General features: G+C 39.5%; 1 protein-coding gene across 10 annotated transcripts in view; it reads left to right on the forward strand.

The window, feature by feature from the left end:
* The window catches only part of LOC137420995 (rho guanine nucleotide exchange factor 2), a 349,574-nt gene that overhangs the window by 286,768 nt on the left and 39,084 nt on the right, over positions 1 to 23,722 (forward strand). For all 10 annotated transcript variants that reach the window (XM_078772071.1, XM_078772076.1, XM_078772072.1 and 7 more), the window contains 3 exons: positions 583 to 721; positions 8,685 to 8,800; positions 21,268 to 21,408. In XM_078772071.1, the coding sequence (XP_078628197.1) occupies positions 583 to 721; positions 8,685 to 8,800; positions 21,268 to 21,408 (396 nt within the window). The remainder of the gene's footprint in view (positions 1 to 582; positions 722 to 8,684; positions 8,801 to 21,267; positions 21,409 to 23,722) is intronic.

Consider the following 23,722-nt stretch of genomic DNA (forward strand, 5'->3'; position numbering starts at 1 on the left):
CCTCCAATTATGTTCCCCCTCCCCCCCGTTCCCACGCCTCCTCCCCCCAAGCCCTCTCCCTCCCACACATCTCCCTGCTCTTAAATGTTGTGTGCTCTCAAGTGTTTGTGTGCTTCCCCTTCTCTTGTCTTCCGCTCCCTCTTTTTATATATTTTGTTTGTCTGGTTGATTTGTTTGTGAAGTAAATGTCAGCTCTTTCACGAGCCTCGATTCAGTATACAAAAAAAACAAAAAAAAAATCCTCAAATGTCATGCATGCACGAGCGAATACAAACTGAGTTTGCCCTGTTTGCATACCCCAATACTCTGGTATTTTTTTATAAATTCACGGCGATCTCTGCTGATATTGTCCTAAATGTTATCGATACTCGGGCTTCTCAATAAGCTGCAAATAATTGTAAATACATAACAACTTGTGTTTTTTTTGCTTTACTACATTCCGCAAACAAGACTAAATTCTGAAGAATGTCAGCAGTAATAATGGTAGTTATTGGATATTAACCCATGATGTCATGAAATTAGTTTGTCATGCATCACACCTTGTGAAAACACTCATTTCTTCGACCACCCTACATCTGGCAGGGCCAAAAGGCAAAGAGCGACCACGCTCGGTGGTGCTGCTCCCGCAAACTGGTGACCTGCCCAGCATGGGAAACCTGGTGCGCCACACTCTGTACAATACTGCCATGTGCAAGAGCATCTCGACCATCAACATATCTGGGTGAGATTTGTTGTGGCCACTCGGAATGCCCCTCGTACCACCATAATGCACCATACTTGGTGACGCTGTGCTTGCTCTATTCTTGTCTGGATTGCCATTGATGAGTGGTCATTTTTTCAAATGTTTTGTAGAAACATCAATGTTGCAGTTAGCTTCGTTTTTGAAGCAAATTCATGCAGTTGCTCACACGAGTACGGGACATATTTTCCTCTAAATTTCCCCCCACCGTATTATAACATATAAATTCTGTGCAAGCTGTTATGGCCTCAGAAACTACAATGCATGACCAAAAGTATGTGGACACCCAAACATCACATCTCATTCCAAAATCATGGGCATTAATATGGAGTTGTTCCCCCCTTTGCTGGTATAACAGCCTCCACTCTTCTGGGAAGGCTTTCCACTAGATGTTGGAACATTGCTGCGGAGATTTGCTTCCATTCAGCCACAAGAGCATTAGTGAGGTTGGGCACTGATGTTGGGTGATTATGCCTGCCTCGCAGTCGGCGTTCCAATTCATCCCAAGGGTGTTCGATGGGGTTGAGGTCAGGGCTCTTTGCAGGCCAGTCAAGTTCTTCCATCCCGATCTCGACAAACCATTTCTGTATGGACCTCGCTTTGTGCACGGGGGCATTGTCATGCTGAAACAGGAAAAGGCCTTCCCCAAACTGTTGCCACAAAGTTGGAAGCACACAATCGTCTAGAATGTCATTGCATGCTGTAGCGTTAAGATTTCCCTTCACTGGAACTAAGGGGCCCAGCCCGAACCATGAAAACAGCCCCAGACCATTATTCCTCCTCCACCAAACTTTACAGTTGGCACTATGCATTCGGGCAGGTAATGTTCTCCTGGCATCCGCCAAACCCAGATTCATCCGTCGGACTGCCAGATGGTGAAGCGTGATTCATCACTCCAGAGAACGTGTTTCCACTGCTCCAGAGTCCAATGGCGGCGAGCTTTACACCACTCCAGCCAACGCTTGGCATGACGCATTGTGATCTTAGGCTTGTGCGCAGCTGCTCGGCCATGGAAACCCATTTCATGAAGATCCCGACGAACTGTTGTGCTGACGTTGCGTCCAGGGGCAGTTGGGAACTCGGTAGTGAGTGTTGCAACTAAGGACAGAGGATGTTTTAGGCGCTGCGTGCTTCAGCACTCGGGGGTCCGGTTCTGTAAGCTGATGTGGCCTACCACTTCGCGGCTGAGCTGTTGTTGCTCCGAGACGTTTCCACTTCACAATAACAACACTTCACAATAACAACAACAACACACAACACAAGACAGAAGACTGTCTTTCCCTCGTGGTCCCCCTGTGCTGTGTTCCTGGATGTCTTTTTGTTGAATGTGTTTTAATGAATGTTTCCCTCTGTACTGTCTTTCCCTCGCGGTCCCCCTGTGCTGTGTTCCTGGATGTCTTTTTGTTGAATGTGTTTTAATGAATGTTTCCCCCTGTACTGTCTTTCCCTCGCGGTCCCCCTGTGCTGTGTTCCTGGATGTCTTTTTGTTGAATGTGTTTTAATGAATGTTTCCCTCTGTACTGTCTTTCCCTCGTGGTCCCCCTGTGCTGTGTTCCTGGATTTCTTTTTGTTGAATGTGTTTTAATGAATGTTTCCCCCTGTACTGTCTTTCCCTCGCGGTCCCCCTGTGCTGTGTTCCTGGATGTCTTTTTGTTGAATGTGTGTTAATGAATGTTTCCCCCTGCACTGTCTTTCCCTCGCGGTCCCCCTGTGCTGTGTTCCTGGATGTCTTTTTGTTGAATGTGTTTTAATGAATGTTTCCCCCTGTACTGTCTTTCCCTCGTGGTCCCCCTGTGCTGTGTTCCTGGATGTCTTTTTGTTGAATGTGTTTTAATGAATGTTTCCCCCTGTGCTGTCTTTCCCTCGCGGTCCCCCTGTGCTGTGTTCCTGGATGTCTTTTTGTTGAATGTGTTTTAATGAATGTTTCCCCCTGTACTGTCTTTCCCTCGTGGTCCCCCTGTGCTGTGTTCCTGGATGTCTTTTTGTTGAATGTGTTTTAATGAATGTTTCCCCCTGTACTGTCTTTCCCTCGTGGTCCCCCTGTGCTGTGTTCCTGGATGTCTTTTTGTTGAATGTGTTTTAATGAATGTTTCCCCCTGTACTGTCTTTCCCTCGCGGTCCCCCTGTGCTGTGTTCCTGGATGTCTTTTTGTTGAATGTGTTTTAATGAATGTTTCCCCCTGTACTGTCTTTCCCTCGCGGTCCCCCTGTACTGTGTTCCTGGATGTCTTTTTGTTGAATGTGTTTTAATGAATGTTTCCCCCTGTACTGTCTTTCCCTCGCGTTCCCCCTGTACTGTGTTCCTGGATGTCTTTTTGTTGAATGTGTTTTAATGAATGTTTCCCCCTGTACTGTCTTTCCCTCACGGTCCCCCTGTACTGTGTTCCTGGATGTCTTTTTGTTGAATGTGTTTTAATGAATGTTTCCCCCTGTACTGTCTTTCCCTCACGGTCCCCCTGTACTGTCTTTCCCTCGCGGTCCCCCTTGTGCTGTGTTCCTGGATGTCTTTTTGTTGAATGTGTTTTAATGAATGTTTCCCTCTGTACTGTCTTTCCCTCGCGGCCCCCTGTACTGTCTTTCCCTCGCGGTCCCCCTGTACTGTGTTCCTGGATGTCTTTTTGTTGAATGTGTTTTGATGAATGTTTCCCTCTGTACTGTCTTTCCCTCGCGGCCCCCTGTACTGTCTTTCCCTCGCGGTCCCCCTGTACTGTGTTCCTGGATGTCTTTTTGTTGAATGTGTTTTGATGAACGTTTCCCCCTGTACTGTCTTTCCCTCACGGTCCCCCTGTACTGTCTTTCCCTCGCGGTCCCCCTGTACTGTGTTCCTGGATGTCTTTTTGTTGAATGTGTTTTAATGAATGTTTCCCCCTGTACTGTCTTTCCCTCGTGGTCCCCCTGTGCTGTCTTTCTCTCGTGGTTGTCAGCTCTTTCACGAGCCTCGATTCAGTATTTAAAAAAAAAAAAAAAAAAAAAAAAAACACAGTTGACCGGGGCAGCTGTAGCAGGGCAGAAATTTGAAGAACTGACTTGTTGGAAAGGTGGCATCCCATGACAGTGCCACGTTGAAAGTCACTGAGCTCTTCAGTCCGGCCCATTCTACTGCCAATGTTTGTCTATGGAGATTGCATGGCTGTGTGCTTGATTATATATACCTGTCAGCAATGGGTGTGGCTGAAACAGCCAAATCCACAAATTAGAAGGGGTGTCCGCATACTTTTGGTCATGTAGTGTATCTCTAAAACGGTGATTGCTTTATCTCATTTTGACCGTGACTTGATTTGACTTAGGGGCCTTGTTGAAGGCTCAGCGTGAGCACTTCCAGAATTGCAATACTTCGTCTTGTATGGGCATGTTAACCAAAAACACTGGAATTCTTGTTCCAGCATTTCAGAGAAATGTGTCATCAGTAACTATTGCATGTCAGGTACAATCTCCATGATCACAATGGTCCTGTGTCTGCATTAGGTAAAACGAAGATGGCGGCAAAAAGTTGCATGCTATGCAGCAGGAGTATATCAAACAAAATGAAATTCACAATAGACTGTCTGCACAATTTGGTGAACGTTCTTGAGTATTCTCACATGCAAGTTAATGCAACCAACTGCTTTCATTCCAGCAAACATTAAACATGCTGAACAGCGAAGTTTGGACAATTGCTGAATGTGAAATTGCAGAAGAGAATCACATGTCAGTGTTGAAAGTGTGGAAACAGTTATTAATTCTCACATGAAATTCAATGAGCTGAGCGAAACATTGACACCAACGGATCTCTGTTCTACCAGACCTCATAGCACCTGGGTACTTTAGAGGAGATAAGTGGAGAAGTTCAAAATTTACACCTAAGTTATTGACCTTTGGTCTATGTTGACTTTTTGGGCTATGCTGACCTTTTGGCCTATGCTGACCTTTTGGCCTATGGTGACCTTTTGCCTATGCTGACCTCAAAATTAATTGGTGGTTGAATTCAAGGACCAAATATGCACATCTTCTTCAAATTTCAAGTCAATTGGATGAATATTGCCAATTTTATAAAATCGACCTATGTTGTCTTTGTTGCCTTTGGTCTATGTTGACCTATTGTCTTCAAAATCGATAGGCATCTACCTTCTGACCAACTCTACCATTTTGTGAAGTTTCGTGAAGATCGGTTATTTTTGTGAAGTGACGTGAAGATGACCATATTTGTCATTTATTCAACAAAATCTAAAAGGAAAAGTTGTGGAAGTACCTTTCAGGTCATCTTGTCGATTCTCGAAGAGAGGAACTTATAAAATGGGTCGTGATGTCCGGCTGTTCGGCCGTCCGGTCATCTGTTAACCTTTTGCTATTTTTGCGACTCCTCTCATCACCTGGCTGATTGCTCTGAAACTTGGCATACGAGTACAACACAGTAGCCCGCACAATCGCTTGGGCTTCAACTTTTCGATTTTGGATCATGGGGGAACCCAAGGGTTACCACCTGAAACTTCGGATCCCTACTCCACCCTTATTTACCAACCAATTGCTCTGAAACCTGATAAAGCCCTTCGACTCGATGGTCTGCAGGATTGCTCAGTCTTGGAATTTTAGATTTTGGATTAGGGGCTATCCCCAAATCAGCAGAGGTCTGAACTACAACCTCAAGAGATGACCCTCAGCCTACTCTGGGCTATTTATTTTTAATTGTATGGGACACTCGAGAAATAACTAAATATCGTCTGACCTAACACATTATACATTTCTGAGGTAATTTCCTGTGCACTGATGTTGGTTTCACCGTTTGTCTGCTACAAAAGGTATAATTGATTATGCTGTGAGAAGTTGTGCAAAGAAATAAGGAGGCCATTTGGCCCACCATGCCTGTGCATCAACACCACATTGGTCCAATCTATCAGTTTGTCAATTCCTGGGGAGGAGGTGGTTGGGAGAGAGATGGAGGATGAGTTGAGAGGAGAATAATGAGGCAAACACATGGCCATCACCAGGGTGATATAATAATATACAAGTGTCTCAATAAAATGTTTACACATTACAGACTTTAATATTTCAGAAAACAATTAAATAGCAGAGAGAGGGGGCGATGTTGAGTATTACTAATACATAACATATGGCGTTTGCTTGTGATGGAATGATTGCACGTCGTCCGTCAGCTCTTACCCATAAGGCAGTGCAGGACGACAAGACACAGCATTGTAGTTTTCGATACATAAAGTCTGCATACATTTTATTGAGATACAGTGCATATATTATATAAATTACACACATACATTACATACATACAGAAAATACACACACTGCCCAGTTATTTTACAACTGTGGATGCTGAATTGTGGTGATTTGTTAGATATGGTGATGCGGTTTTGGTGGTTAAACTGATATTTAACGAAATAAATGTCACTCCACCTACACCAGGTACTCCCATTCAACAGAATGCTTCAAAATAATAAGGAAAAGTTGTCAGGAAAAATGGAAACATTTTATAAAGATAAATTTCCTTTGGGCTGTTGTCAAGTCTAAATAATGCACCTGGAATATTGCAGCAAGATAACATTCATTATGTACCTTACCTAGTTTTGAACACTTGTTTTATTAAATCACTAGCAGGTACACCCCTCTCTCCGGGCGGGAGTGCCCTTCTCGGCCAACTGGTCCGCCACAATGGAGAAATAACCCAGAAAAGTCAGGAGACGACGATGGTTCACGAGCGAGCGGTATTCAATGACAATGCTCAATGAGCAATATTATGAGGTTAGTTAGCTACACAATACCGAAAATTTGGTTCGATTCCGAAAACTTTGAAGATTTGACCTTGTGACCTTCAAAGGTCAAAGGTCAAAGATTCTGAAATTTGATGGAAAACTTGTATTTCCTGATGTATGTGATAATATAAGATCATGTACGACATTTCACCCTATCAGGAAGCGAACAATGTAATAAAACCACCAAAAATCGACTTTTCTAAATTTCGTGACCTTGTGACCTTGACCTTGGGGCGAAATTGAAAAATCGAGCTCCGTGGGGCTAGATACATGACATTGGCCTTACCAAATACTGAAACCCCATCAGATTCCACCAACTCCCTCGGAGAAGATGTAGCTTGAACTCGATTACCCCCTAAAAAGACATCTTTTTTGGGCGTGGCTCCGCCCACAATGGGCGCATTACGCCCACTCTCTGCAGGACACAACTCGATCATGATATCAACCTCCCACCCAAGTTTCATCAAGACCGCATGATATCATCGGGTAGTTTTGCTGCGGACAGACAGACGCACACCCATGACGCATATAGTGGTCACTTGATAACTCGTGAACCAATAATAACACTTATGACTGACTAATCCAAAAATTCTAAAACAATAATTTTCGATTTTTAATTGAAATTTAAAATATATCGATTTTGCGGAAAACCTAAGAATGGACCCCTGAATATACTCTGAAATGTTGGTGTTGATTGGCCCAAGAGTCTCGTAGTTTCCGGACATAGACATACATATGGACACTGCTTTGTTTTTATATATTGGATTATTTATTAACTTTTATGGGGCAATCTTGTCTATGCTCAAATTCGGAAATATTGTCGAAATGAGACGTCCAACACATTATTACCCTCACAGGAGGAGAGGGTATTGCATTTGGGTCCGTTTGTCTTTGTTTGTTTTTGTTTGTCTGTTTGTCCGCACAGAATAAATATGATTTTCTCTGCAGCCGTAGGTCCGATTGACAGGAAATTTTCACCACATGTGCACCACCTCCTGTAGAATTTGTAATGATAATCATGACGTCATAGGTCACGTGTTATGGGCGCCATCTTGGAAAAACCTAATAACTTTGCACCTCTATATCTCCGAAAGCGCCATATAGAAAAAATTGAGACATGGCTCATTGTAAAGAATGCTCCATGGGGAATAAAATATGTTAATGTCATAGTTGCCTCCATTATGACGTCATAATTCGATAAGTACAATACTTCATCTGATCAAGATGAAATTTCTTGAGCGTCATCTCGGGATAAATCGGTGGAGAAAAATAATAATAATTATGATGTCATAGGTCACGTGGTTTGGCCGCCATCTTGGAAAAACCGAATAACTTTGCACCTCTATATCTCCGAAAGCGCCACATAGTAAAAATTGAGACATGGCTCTGTAAAGAACTCTCCATGGGGAATAAAATACGTTAATGATGATGTCATAGTTGCCTCCATTATGACGTCATAATTCGATAAGTACAGAAGTTCATCCAATCAAGATGAAATTGATTGAGCATCATCTAGGGATACATTTGTGGAGAAAAAAAATAATGATGTCATTGGTCACGTGGTTCGGTAGCCATATTTGTTTTTAACACAAAAGCCTTTAAAAAAAACACTGAAAACACATCTTGCCGAGGGTTTGCAACCTCTGATTGCTCTTTCTTATTCTCCTCATGCAAAGCAAAGCACCTGTTGTTAGCAACAAAACAATGAACCAATCAAGATAATTTAATGTGCAGGATTTGATGCCCGGTTAGAGGACAAATGATTACTGTGGGAACAGACCGATAATAGGGCATTGAACAAAAAGTTTGATCTTCTATTATTCTGGTTTTTGTATTTCCTTGAAATCCAAGTCACAATTTTCTTTCAAATTAAATTAAAGGCATATTATTTTCAAATCAATGCCTGATGCTCAAAAAAAACTAGAATGCTACATTTGGTTGAACATTTTAAAATAAAAAATGATTCCAAGAACAAATGTATGAAAAATATCAGGAATAGCATATTGACTGTTGCAGCATCAATCATGCAAGTTAGTTAAAGGCAAAGTTTTAATTTAACAGAGGAAAGACCTGCTCGAGCAATAGATTTCACTTAACGGATATCGATGCATCATGGACTGAGGATGCGTAATGAAAAGGACAATTTTAGTACATAATAAGGGCAGCAGTTTTGTTGATCAGAGATGGTGGCTGGACACTGTTTTGCAGAGGGTACACTGATGTGGAACGCCTGAGCTATGGACTCCACCGAAGCAAGTCTCAGTCATCTGAGGGGCTGCATAAAGCCAACATGGCCACTTCAACGGAATCACTAATCGATGACGGTGAGTTATTCAATTTATTCTTTTTTTTTCTTTTTTTTTGTATACAACATCGAGGCTAGTTTAAGAGCTAGCACATCAAACACATATTGGCACATAAAAAACATAAACGGACATGTAAAACAATAAAGGGAAGGGGAGACGAGATGGGGAGAGAGAGGGAAGCACACAAGCACAACAGTAGAGAACAGGGACATTGGGAGATCTGTGGGATGGAGAAGGCTGGGGCAGGGGTGAGAGGAGGGGGGAGGGAGGGAAGGGGTACATGGTACAAAACAAATTGACACCACAAATAATTTCAGGAATGAAGTTGGGGATTGAAAGATGTGGATTTGGGGTGTATGAACAGGGTTAGAAAAGATCAAGGTTTTGGATGGGGAGACTTTAACATAAGAGATGGTGGTGAACAGCTGCTTTAAATACCTGGAGGGAGGAGTGGGATTGAAGAGAGTGGGGGAGTTTGTTCCAGAGGCAGGAAAAAAGAGGAATGAAAGAGTGAAGGTGAATAGAGAGTTTTGATTTTGGCAGTTTAACCATAAGAGGGTTGCAGGCAGTTCTTGTGCGACCTGTAGGAATATTTGGGGGACAGATCTCAGCCAGAGCTGGGGGAGCTAGGCCGGAGAGGAGTCGGTAGAAGACAAGAGGCAAAGGCAAGTTGTTTCATGGCAACTGCCTCACCACAAGATTCTGTGTACCATGGATGGGAGGAAGGGTATGACAACTGAGGACGAGATGGGATAAATCTGTGCATGAGCGAGAGTGAGCAATTTACTTTAGAAGAATTCCCAGGATGAGTCGATGTCAGAGGCAGTCGAGATGGGAGACCAGTTCAGGTGATTGATGGCTGCCTGAAGACCGTGCCAGTCGGCCTGAGTGAAATGCCAGACTCGTCGGCGCTGAGGAGGCCCTCTGAGAATGGCCAGAGAGATGTCCACTTTAACAAGCACATGATCAGAAGAACCGATTGGGGCAGAAGAAGAGAAGCAGACATTTGCAGGGAAGTTTGTCATAACCAAGTCTAGAAGAAAAGATACTCCATTGACTGAGATTTGGGTCCGGAAATTGACAGATTGTGTCAGTCCCAGTGAGTCACAGAAGTCCTTTGCTGAGGTGCCATGGCTGGTGAGAGAGGAACCCACACCCAGCCAGCTGGCGTGATGACAGTTGAAGTCGCCACATATGAGCAAGAGAGAGTTGGGATGAGTGGATAGAAGTTGGTCCATGTGGTTAGACAGTGAGATGTAAATGGAGTCATCACTGTTTGGTGGACGGTACAGAACACATATGAACAAAAGGGTGGGAGCGGAGAGGAAGCTGTAGCCAGATGTACACCTGGGGGTGTGGTAGAGATAGGGCAGTGCAGGGAGAGTGAGGAAGAGAGTTTTTGTTTCGAAAAAAATAGCAACCCCACCACCAGGACGAGGCTCAGGTCTATCATACCGGAGGAGGGAGTAACCAGGAAGAGAAATTAACGAATCAGAGACATCTTGAAGGAGGAAAGTTTCTGTTAAGCAGATTAAGTCTGGTTTGTCTGAAGCAACCTGTATGGAGAGATCAATCAGATTTGAGCGAAGGCCCCAGATATTTGAGGTCCATACCGTTAAGGAAGAGGGAGGGGGAGCATCGGACACAGGACAGGAGAGGGGAGGGGTATGGAAAGATGAGGAAGGAGAGGGGGAGGTAGGGAGAGCTGTTAACAGTGTGTCAGAGATTGCAGGAAAGCTAGCAGAAAGGAAAGGATGAGGAGGACAAAAGGTTTGATGGTGATAGGATGAGGAACAGTGAGGTGTTGTTTAGTGTAGCAGCATAGCAAACCTGTTGTGCATTTTGTGATACAAGCACCAAATTTGGCACAAATGTACATTAATATGTTGCAAACATTTTCAGATATTGGGCCACTTGAAATTCCGTAATTTTTTTTTTCAAATTTTTTCAAATTTCGTAATTTCAAATTTTTCGGGTGACACCGTCACAATTTCGGTCTTCGAGGCCAGCCGATATAGTGGGGCGGCTTAGCCCAAATATTCAAAAGAATTGTGCATTTTGTGATACAAGCACCAAATTTGGCACAAATGTACATTAATATGTTGCGAACATTGTGTGGTCAGCAATGAAGACGAGAGTCTGAATTACATGTATGCAAAAGACCTTGTGAACCAGTGAAGCAAATACACGGGTAAGCATGAATTAAATCTAGGGCATGATATAATTTCCATGATGTTTACCTCTACACTCAATGGTGGAAGGAGGTAATGTTTTGATCCCAGCTTGTCTGTATGTCTGTTTGTCTGTTAGTCCACAAAATTCCAGACAAAGCTTGTAGTAGTGGTAGTTGTAGTTGTAGTGGTAGTGGTGATAACAGAAATTGTTATATAGAACTGAACTTATATTATTATTATATGCAGAAAATAACTTCATTTCTATATGCCCTGCAGTGGACAGGTTAATTGGTTTATGCACTGAAGGGGTCACCCTGGTGTGCACTGCTGTGTTCTGCCTCACTGAGTTGTTCAGGTATGATGTACTCAGCACAAGCTTCCGGTCGGCCCGGAGGTGGGGGTGCGGGGCCTGTCACGGAACGTCAAAACAAACGGCCTGCCGGGGCCGCCCAAAAGTCGGGCGTGAGGGGCGCGTCCACTAATGGAACGCCTCTCGCTTCCCAGATCGAGGGCCACGTGGTCAGGAGAACCTCGTCCCTTCCGGTCACACTTTGCCTATCGGCCGGCCTCGAAGACCGAAATTGTGACGGTCACCCGAAAAATTTGAAATTACGAAATTTGAAAAAATTTGAAAAAAAAAATTACGGAATTTCAAGTGGCCCAATATCTGAAAATGTTCGCAACATATTAATGTACATTTGTGCCAAATTTGGTGCTTGTATCACAAAATGCACAATTCTTTTGAATATTTGGGCTAAGCCGCCCCACTAGTTTGAGGGGCAGCATAGTTAAGTCGAAGGTTGGAGGAGGTTGAGGTATGAGTTGGAAGGGTGAGGTAGTGGGGAGGAGGCAGCTTTGTGGAAGAGTTAAGAGGCAACTTTGAGGAGGAGGGGTGAGAGGGGAGAATTGAAGAAAAATGGTGAGGCGGGAGTTTTGAAGGGATGGGGTGAGGGGGTAAATTTTAGGGGGAGCGGTGAGGGGGGGGGGGGGGAATTGAGGGGGAGTGGTGAGCAGGGAGATTTGAGGGAGAGGGGTGAGGGGGGAAATTTGAAGGTGAGGGGTGGGTTGGGAGTTTTGAAGGAGAGGGGTGTGGGGAGAGATTGGAGGGGGAGGGGTGAGGGGGCATTTCCCCACTATGGCCTTGTCTACCTGTCAGCCATGAGGAGTGCACATTCAGAGCTCTGCATAATATGTTCAGTTTGTCCCCTTCTTCTCAACACCTCCTCTCTAACGTGATTGTACACCGCTCCTTTCCTATGCCATCTCCAGGCATTACAAATCGTCATTGACGGGCACCAAAGGGGGCTCGGCAGTGACGCACGCTGAAAGAGAGTACTCAGTTTTCACTCTGGTTTCTTTCTTGTTTGTTGTACACCGCTCCTTTCCTATGCCACCTCCAGGCATTGCAAATCGTCATTGCCGGGCACCGAAGGGGGCTCGGCAGTGACGCACGCTGAAAGAGAGTACTCAGTTTTCACTCTGGTTTCTTGTTGTACACCGCACCTTTCCTATGCCATCTCCAGGCATTGCAAATCGTCATTGCTGGGCACCGAAGGGGGCTCGGCAGTGACGCACGCTGAAAGAGAGTACTCAGTTTTCACTCTGGTTGTTTTCTTGTTTTCTTTCTTTCTTGGTTGTCCGGACGATATCTCAGCCATCCTTTGAGCTAGGAAGCTGAAATTTCGGCACAGTAGTGAGCAAGTCCTTTGTCAAATACGGTATTTTTTGTTTTTTGAATAATCAATTAATTGAGGAGTTATTTAATTATTAGCGTTTAATTAAGTACTTATTTAATTAATTAAATTTCATTTCTCTTCTGACCATTATTAACTCAGGCACCTTTTGAGTTAGGAAGCTGATATTTGGACATGCCAATGACCAGGTGATTTGGCTGCAAAGGATATTTTTGATTTATTAATTAATCAATTAATCGATTAATTATTTAATTATTCGATTAATGACAAAAAAAATTTTTTTTTTTAAGTTACAGATTCTGATGAAATAGTGGTAGTTTATGTGTTCTCTGACCAAATTGATTAATAATTTAATTTTTTTATGATTATTATTTATTTATTTTCATTATTAATCATTTATTTATTTTCTTTCTCATTTGGCCAATATCTCAGGCACCTTTTGAGCTGGGAAGCTAATATTTGGACATGAGTGACCAAGTGATGTGGCTATCAAGGATATTTTTGATTTATTGATTAATCATTTCATCTATTAAGTATTTATTGATTAATCGATTAATTATTTATTGAGTAATCAATTAATTATTTAATTTTTTATAAATGACTTATTTAATTAAATTTCTAAAAGATACATCTTCGGATGAAGCACTACTGGTTTAGTTATGCGATTAGCCAATTGATTATGAAAATATTTTGTGATAATCTTTTATTGATTTTAATTATACAATTAATCAATCAATTAGTGTACACCTCTCCCTCCCAATGCAGCCTCAATGAGCTGCACTGCGGTATTGCCGGGCGCCGGAGGCGCCCCGGCAATGCCGCGCTGCAGCATATTTAATTATTTGGCATGGGGCGGTGTACTTTGAATGTATGTGTACTTGTTTTCTTTCTTGTTTGTTTGTTTGTTTTCTTGTTTTCTTGGTTGTCCGGACGATATCTCAGCCATCCTTTGAGCTAGGAAGCTGAAATTTCGGCACAATAGTGAGCAAGTCCTTTGTCAAATACGGTATTTTTTGTTTTTTGAATAATCAATTAATTGAGGAGTTATTTAATTATTAGCGTTTAATTAAGTACTTATTTAATTAATTAAATTTCATTTATCTTCTGACCATTATTAACTCAGGCACCTTTTGAGTTAGGAAGCTGATATTTGGACATGCCAATGACCAGGTGATTTGGCTGCAAAGGATATTTTTGATTTATTAATTAATCAATTAATCGATTAATTATTTAATTATTCGATTAATGACAAAAAAATTTTTTTTTTTTAAGTTACAGATTCTGATGAAATAGTGGTAGTTTATGTGTTCTCTGACCAAATTGATTAATAATTTAATTTTTTTATGATTATTATTTATTTATTTTCATTATTAATCATTTATTTATTTTCTTTCTCATTTGGCCAATATCTCAGGCACCTTTTGAGCTGGGAAGCTAATATTTGGACATGAGTGACCAAGTGATGTGGCTATCAAGGATATTTTTGATTTATTGATTAATCATTTCATCTATTAAGTATTTATTGATTAATCGATTAATTATTTATTGAGTAATCAATTAATTATTTAATTTTTTATAAATGACTTATTTAATTAAATTTCTAAAAGATACATCTTCGGATGAAGCACTACTGGTTTAGTTATGCGATTAGCCAATTGATTATGAAAATATTTTGTGATAATCTTTTATTGATTTTAATTATACAATTAATCAATCAATTAGTGTACACCTCTCCCTCCCAATGCAGCCTCAATGAGCTGCACTGCGGTATTGCCGGGCGCCGGAGGCGCCCCGGCAATGCCGCGCTGCAGCATATTTAATTATTTGGCATGGGGCGGTGTACTTTGAATGTATGTGTACTTGTTGTACACCGCTCCTTTCCTATGCCATCTCCAGGCATTGCAAATCGTCATTGCCGGGCACCAAAGGGGGCTCGGCAGTGACGCACGCTGAAAGAGAGTACTCAGTTTTCACTCTGGTTTCTTGTTTGTTTGTTTTCTTGGTTGTCCGGGCGATATCTCAGCCATCCTTTGAGCTAGGAAGCTGAAATTTCGGCACAGTAGTGAGCAAGTCCTTTGTCAAATACGGTATTTTTTGTTTTTTGAATAATCAATTAATTGAGGAGTTATTTAATTATTAGCGTTTAATTAAGTACTTATTTAATTAATTAAATTTCATTTCTCTTCTGACCATTATTAACTCAGGCACCTTTTGAGTTAGGAAGCTGATATTTGGACATGCCAATGACCAGGTGATTTGGCTGCAAAGGATATTTTTGATTTATTAATTAATCAATTAATCGATTAATTATTTAATTATTCGATTAATGACAAAAAAATTTTTTTTTTTTAAGTTACAGATTCTGATGAAATAGTGGTAGTTTATGTGTTCTCTGACCAAATTGATTAATAATTTAATTTTTTTATGATTATTATTTATTTATTTTCATTATTAATCATTTATTTATTTTCTTTCTCATTTGGCCAATATCTCAGGCACCTTTTGAGCTGGGAAGCTAATATTTGGACATGAGTGACCAAGTGATGTGGCTATCAAGGATATTTTTGATTTATTGATTAATCATTTCATCTATTAAGTATTTATTGATTAATCGATTAATTATTTATTGAGTAATCAATTAATTATTTAATTTTTTATAAATGACTTCTTTAATTAAATTTCTAAAAGATACATCTTCGGATGAAGCACTACTGGTTTAGTTATGCGATTAGCCAATTGATTATGAAAATATTTTGTGATAATCTTTTATTGATTTTAATTATACAATTAATCAATCAATTAGTGTACACCTCTCCCTCCCAATGGAGCCTCAATGAGCTGCACTGCGGTATTGCCGGGCGCCAGAGGCGCCCCGGCAATGCCGCGCTGCAGCATATTTAATTATTTGGCATGGGGCGGTGTACTTTGAATGTATGTGTACTTGTTTGTTTTCTTGTTTGTTTGTCCGGGCGATATCTCAGCCATCCTTTGAGCTAGGAAGCTGAAATTTCGGCACAGTAGTGAGCAAGTCCTTTGTCAAATACGGTATTTTTTGTTTTTTGAATAATCAATTAATTGAGGAGTTATTTAATTATTAGCGTTTAATTAAGTACTTATTTAATTAATTAAATTTCATTTCTCTTCTGACCATTATTAACTCAGGCACCTTTTGAGTTAGGAAGCTGATATTTGGACATGCCAATGACCAGGTGATTTGGCTGCAAAGGATATTTTTGATTTATTAATTAATCAATTAATCGATTAATTATTTAATTATTCGATTAATGACAAAAACATTTTTTTTTTTAAGTTACAGATTCTGATGAAATAGTGGTAGTTTATGTGTTCTCTGACCAAATTGGTTAATAATTTAATTTTTTTATGATTATTATTTATTTATTTTCATTATTAATCATTTATTTATTTTCTTTCTCATTTGGCCAATATCTCAGGCACCTTTTGAGCTGGGAAGCTAATATTTGGACATGAGTGACCAAGTGATGTGGCTATCAAGGATATTTTTTATTTGTTTTCTTTCTTGGTTGTCCGGACGATATCTCAGCCATCCTTTGAGCTAGGAAGCTGAAATTTCGGCACAGTAGTGAGCAAGTCCTTTGTCAAATACGGTATTTTTTGTTTTTTGAATAATCAATTAATTGAGGAGTTATTTAATTATTAGCGTTTAATTAAGTACTTATTTAATTAATTAAATTTCATTTATCTTCTGACCATTATTAACTCAGGCACCTTTTGAGTTAGGAAGCTGATATTTGGACATGCCAATGACCAGGTGATTTGGCTGCAAAGGATATTTTTGTACACCGCTCCTTTCCTATGCCATCTCCAGGCATTGCAAATCGTCATTGCCGGGCACCAAAGGGGGCTCGGCAGTGACGCACGCTGAAAGAGAGTACTCAGTTTTCACTCTGGTTTCTTGTTTTCTTGTTTGTTTGTTTTCTTGGTTGTCCGGGCGATATCTCAGCCATCCTTTGAGCTAGGAAGCTGAAATTTCGGCACAGTAGTGAGCAAGTCCTTTGTCAAATACGGTATTTTTTGTTTTTTGAATAATCAATTAATTGAGGAGTTATTTAATTATTAGCGTTTAATTAAGTACTTATTTAATTAATTAAATTTCATTTCTCTTCTGACCATTATTAACTCAGGCACCTTTTGAGTTAGGAAGCTGATATTTGGACATGCCAATGACCAGGTGATTTGGCTGCAAAGGATATTTTTGATTTATTAATTAATCAATTAATCGATTAATTATTTAATTATTCGATTAATGACCAAAAAAATTTTTTTTTTTAAGTTACAGATTCTGATGAAATAGTGGTAGTTTATGTGTTCTCTGACCAAATTGATTACTAATTTAATTTTTTTATGATTATTATTTATTTATTTTCATTATTAATCATTTATTTATTTTCTTTCTCATTTGGCCAATATCTCAGGCACCTTTTGAGCTGGGAAGCTAATATTTGGACATGAGTGACCAAGTGATGTGGCTATCAAGGATATTTTTGATTTATTGATTAATCATTTCATCTATTAATTATTTATTGATTAATCGATTAATTATTTATTGAGTAATCAATTAATTATTTAATTTTTTATAAATGACTTATTTAATTAAATTTCTAAAAGATACATCTTCGGATGAAGCACTAGTGGTTTAGTTATGCGATTAGCCAATTGATTATGAAAATATTTTGTGATAATCTTTTATTGATTTTAATTATACAATTAATCAATCAATTAGTGTACACCTCTCCCTCCCAATGCAGCCTCAATGAGCTGCACTGCGGTATTGCCGGGCGCCGGAGGCGCCCCGGCAATGCCGCGCTGCAGCATATTTAATTATTTGGCATGGGGCGGTGTACTTTGAATGTATGTGTACTTGTTGATTTATTAATTAATCAATTAATCGATTAATTATTTAATTATTCGATTAATGACAAAAAAATTTTTTTTTTTTAAGTTACAGATTCTGATGAAATAGTGGTAGTTTATGTGTTCTCTGACCAAATTGATTAATAATTTAATTTTTTTATGATTATTATTTATTTATTTTCATTATTAATCATTTATTTATTTTCTTTCTCATTTGGCCAATATCTCAGGCACCTTTTGAGCTGGGAAGCTAATATTTGGACATGAGTGACCAAGTGATGTGGCTATCAAGGATATTTTTGATTTATTGATTAATCATTTCATCTATTAAGTATTTATTGATTAATCGATTAATTATTTATTGAGTAATCAATTAATTATTTAATTTTTTATAAATGACTTATTTAATTAAATTTCTAAAAGATACATCTTCGGATGAAGCACTACTGGTTTAGTTATGCGATTAGCCAATTGATTATGAAAATATTTTGTGATAATCTTTTATTGATTTTAATTATACAATTAATCAATCAATTAGTGTACACCTCTCCCTCCCAATGCAGCCTCAATGAGCTGCACTGCGGTATTGCCGGGCGCCGGAGGCGCCCCGGCAATGCCGCGCTGCAGCATATTTAATTATTTGGCATGGGGCGGTGTACTTTGAATGTATGTGTACTTGTTGTACACCGCTCCTTTCCTATGCCATCTCCAGGCATTGCAAATCGTCATTGCCGGGCACCAAAGGGGGCTCGGCAGTGACGCACGCTGAAAGAGAGTACTCAGTTTTCACTCTGGTTTCTTTCTTGTTTGTTTTCTTGTTTGTTTTCTTTCTTGTTTGCTTTCTTGGTTGTCCGGACGATATCTCAGCCATCCTTTGAGCTAGGAAGCTGAAATTTCGGCACAATAGTGAGCAAGTCCTTTGTCAAAAACGGTATTTTTTGTTTTTTGATTAATCAATTAATTGATGAGTTATTTAATTATTAGCGATTAATTAAGTACTTATTTAATTAATTAAATTTCATTTCTCTTCTGACCATTATTAACTCAGGCACCTTTTGAGTTAGGAAGCTGATATTTGGACATGCCAATGACCAGGTGATTTGGCTGCAAAGGCTATTTTTGATTTATTAATTAATTAATTAATCAATTAATCGATTAATTATTTAATTATTTGATTAATGACAAAAAAAAAATTTTTTTTTAACTTACAGATTCTGATGAAATAGTGATGGTTTATGTGTTCTCTGACCGAATTGATTAATAATTTAATTTATTTATGATTATTATTTATTTATTTTCATTATTAATCATTTATTTATCTTCTTTCTCATTTGGCCAATATCTCAGGCACCTTTTGAGCTCAGAAGCTAATATTTGGACATGAGTGACCAAGTGATGTGGCTATCAAGGATATTTTTGATTTATTGATTAATCAATTAATCAATGTATCGATTAATTATTTAATTATTCGATAAATTACTAAAAAAATTTTTTTGCCCCCAGTTACACATTCTGATGAAATGGTGGTGCTTTATGTGTTCTGTGACCGAATTGATTGATAATTTAATTTTTTAATGATTATTATTTATTTATTTTCATTATTAATCATTGATTTATTGTACACCGCTCCTTTCCTATGCCATCTCCAGGCATTGCAAATCGTCATTGCCGGGCACCAAAGGGGGCTCGGCAGTGACGCACGCTGAAAGAGAGTACTCAGTTTTCACTCTGGTTTCTTGTTTGTTTTCTTGTTTGTTTTCTTGCTTGTTTGTTTGTTTTCTTGGTTGTCCGGACGATATCTCAGCCATCCTTTGAGCTAGGAAGCTGAAATTTCGGCACAGTAGTGAGCAAGTCCTTTGTCAAATACGGTATTTTTTGTTTTTTGAATAATCAATTAATTGAGGAGTTATTTAATTATTAGCGTTTAATTAAGTACTTATTTAATTAATTAAATTTCATTTCTCTTCTGACCATTATTAACTCAGGCACCTTTTGAGTTAGGAAGCTGATATTTGGACATGCCAATGACCAGGTGATTTGGCTGCAAAGGATATTTTTGATTTATTAATTAATCAATTAATCGATTAATTATTTAATTATTCGATTAATGACAAAAATTTTTTTTTTTTTAAAGTTACAGATTCTGATGAAATAGTGGTAGTTTATGTGTTCTCTGACCAAATTGATTAATAATTTAATTTTTTTATGATTATTATTTATTTATTTTCATTATTAATCATTTATTTATTTTCTTTCTCATTTGGCCAATATCTCAGGCACCTTTTGAGCTGGGAAGCTAATATTTGGACATGAGTGACCAAGTGATGTGGCTATCAAGGATATTTTTGATTTATTGATTAATCATTTCATCTATTAATTATTTATTGATTAATCGATTAATTATTTATTGAGTAATCAATTAATTATTTAATTTTTTATAAATGACTTATTTAATTAAATTTCTAAAAGATACATCTTCGGATGAAGCACTAGTGGTTTAGTTATGCGATTAGCCAATTGATTATGAAAATATTTTGTGATAATCTTTTATTGATTTTAATTATACAATTAATCAATCAATTAGTGTACACCCCTCCCTCCCAATGCAGCCTTAATGAGCTGCACTGCGGTATTGCCGGGCGCCAGAGGCGCCCCGGCAATGCCGCGCTGCAGCATATTTAATTATTTGGCATGGGGCGGTGTACTTTGAATGTATTTGTACTTGTTTGTTTTCTTTCTTGGTTGTCCGGACGATATCTCAGCCATCCTTTGAGCTAGGAAGCTGAAATTTCGGCACAATAGTGAGCAAGTCCTTTGTCAAAAACGGTATTTTTTTTTTTTGATTAATCAATAAATTGAGGAGTTATTTAATTATTAGCGATTAATTAAGTACTTATTTAATTAATCAAATTTCCTTTCTCTTCTGACCATTAACTCAGGCACCTTTTGAGTTAGGAAGCTGATATTTGGACATGCCAATGACCAGGTGATTTGGCTGCAAAGGATATTTTTGATTTATTAATTAATCAATTAATCGATTAATTATTTAATTATTCGATTAATGACAAAAAAAAATTTTTTTTTAAGTTACAGATTCTGATGAAATACTGGTAGTTTATGTGTTCTCTGACCAAATTGATTAATAATTTAATTTTTTTATGATTATTATTTATTTATTTTCATTATTAATCATTTATTTATTTTCTTTCTCATTTGGCCAATATCTCAGGCACCTTTTGAGCTGGGAAGCTAATATTTGGACATGAGTGACCAAGTGATGTGGCTATCAAGGACATTTTTGATTTATTGATTAATCATTTCATCTATTAATTATTTATTGATTAATCGATTAATTATTTATTGAGTTATCAATTAATTTAATTTTTTATAAATGACTTATTTAATTAAATTTCTAAAAGATACATCTTCGGATGAAGCACTAGTGGTTTAGTTATGTGATTAGCCAATTGATTATGAAAATATTTTGTGATAATCTTTTATTGATTTTAATTATACAATGAATCAATCAATTAGTGTACACCTCTCCCTCCCAATGCAGCCTCAATGAGCTGCACTGCGGTATTGCCGGGCGCCAGAGGCGCCCCGGCAATGCCGCGCTGCAGCATATTTAATTATTTGGCATGGGGCGGTGTACTTTGAATGTATTTGTACTTGTTATAATATTGTGTTGATACAGCAAAACACATTCTTCATCCATTCCTAGATTCATTAAACTTGAACTTCATGGGAGATTTCGAGGCTGTGGAGAAGTACTTTGAGAAGGACAGTTGGAGTCAAGCGGTGGAAGAAAAGTTTGCGAAGAAGCAGAAGAAAAATATTATTCAGAGGCAAGATGTTATATACGGTGAGTTAAATTGTAGAGTTAATCCTTTTGTACGTTTGCATTTTTGCTGAAATTGTATATTCTCCTTTAAAGGCCCCCAATTGATCTCACCTTCTTGTGGAGTAGACTCGGGCCAAGTCTTTCAGGAACCTACTACCCAGGCTTGATGTTCAACTCGAGGTGGCAGCAATATGTAATTTGTTCATGGTGCCGGTAATAACTTGCCTACTCTTCGCGAAAGACACCATGGGATCATTAACGCCCACTAGCAGACGGGTCCTCCAGCTTAATGTTCTGTTAATGGACGGTGCACACATTGATGGCTTACTTGAAATACCAGGCTGACTATTTAAAACTGGGTCGACAATTGTACCTGGGTCAAAACCTCATGGTATATCCCGAGGATATCCTGCTTGGATGAGGACTTGGTTGAAGAATGGGTGTAAGGAAGAATGAGATCAAGGGGAAGGTAAGGAGGACTTGGGGTGAAAACACAGCAAGAAGGTTAGGAAAAACGGTGGATGAAACAGAAATGCAACAAAAATTGAAAGAGAGACGGAGACAGAAACAGGCAGATAATAACCTGGAAAGGAAGGGGTGAGCTTCGAGAGAGTTAAAGCCGTTGATTTTTCACGAGCTGTTAGTTTGACACATTTATAAAAACCCATCTTTCACCAGCCATGCATAAAGCAACTGGACATATGCAAAAAAACATCTTCAATGAGCCGCAAGCATGACCTGATTCTACATTCGCTGCCATGTGCTTCGCATTTTCATGGCTTTCGCGGATTATTGTCTACATTCGCGGGTTTTGTCTTGCCATTTCCGGGACTTTTATCGACCTTCGTGGATTATCGTTGACATTCTCGGAGTTTGCCTCACCATTTGCGGATTTTGCCTCGCCATTCGCGGTTTGTTCCTCTCTATTCATGGATTTTCGTGACTCTGGAACCAATCCCCCCTTTTTCCATTGAAAGAATGCCCCGTCATTTGCGGTTTCGCAATTTGCGGCATTTCCCAGGAACATACCCCCGCGAATAGCAGGGTCCGGCTGTACTTTAAAGTATGTCCATGGAACCTCACCTGCCATGAAAATTGCCAACAAATAACACAACAACAGGCATTTTAAGGCAATTTTCCCTGCAAGAGCGGGGGTTAGCCTTGCGGTCCCCATGACAATGTTCTCCATTTTGCCCTATTTTCTGCATCTCCCCTTGTTAACCCCCTTGCCCGCATTTCTTCTTCGACCATCTTTAGCCAAGTCTTTCTCGGTCTTCCCCGTCCTCTACTTCCTTCTACATTCATTCACATCACTCTTTTCAACCAGTCACTTTCATCCATCCTCAACACGTGACCAAACCATCTCAACCTGTTGCTCTTCACAGCATCCATCACAGGCTCTATTCCCATCATCTTTCGCAATTCATCATTTGTCTTCCTCTCTCTCAACGATACTCCACACATCCACCGAACCATTCGCATTTCCACCCTTTCCAGCCTTCGTTGCTGCTCTACGTTCATTACCCATGTCTCACTCCCATAAAAGTTTTACACTTTTCACACATGCAGCATACACCTTTCCCTTCAGCTTCAATGACACTCCCCTCCTCGTCAGCACGTAACTCAGTTCCCGAAACTTCTTCCATGCACATCTCACTCTCGCAACCATTGCCGAGTCTGATCCACCTTCTCCATTCAGCATGTCTCCAAGGCAACAAAATGTTTTCACACCTTTCAGCTTCACGCCATCTCCAAGATCCAACTCAACATTTCCTCCATCTGCAGCTCCCTCTGTGCACACCTTACACTTGAATGTAGCTGCCACACTGGTTAATGACCCTCTCAAACCACTACATTTTTGATGAACCCACTCAGCGCACATTGTACATTGAATGGAATTCACTCCGACACCCTTCCTGCACACAGCACACGGCCACTTCCCAGTTCTTTCCACCTCACCACATGCTTTACCACTTGCCATCACCTTCGTTTTTCCGATATTCACCTTCAGACCTTTTGTCTCCATACATTCCTTCCACTTGTTCATCTTCTCCTTAAGTCCATCCATACTTTCTGCAATCAACACCAGATCATCTGCATACAAAACTCCAACCGTAACCCCTCCTTTACGTTCTGAGCCAGCCCCTCCATCACAGCTACAAATAGTATTGGATTTAGTACCGACCCCTGATGCACTCCCGCCTTCACCTCAAACTCACCACTGTTCCCGTCCTTCGTCCTTACAGCTGTGCTTGCTCTTTTGTACATTGCCATCACTACTCTGATCAACCATTCCTCCACTCCTAACTTCCTCAATGCCCATGTCAATACTTCA

Source organism: Myxine glutinosa, chromosome 2 (assembly GCF_964187855.1).
Source record: "Myxine glutinosa chromosome 2, kmMyxGlut1.1, whole genome shotgun sequence".
Lineage (NCBI taxonomy): Eukaryota > Metazoa > Chordata > Myxini > Myxiniformes > Myxinidae > Myxine > Myxine glutinosa.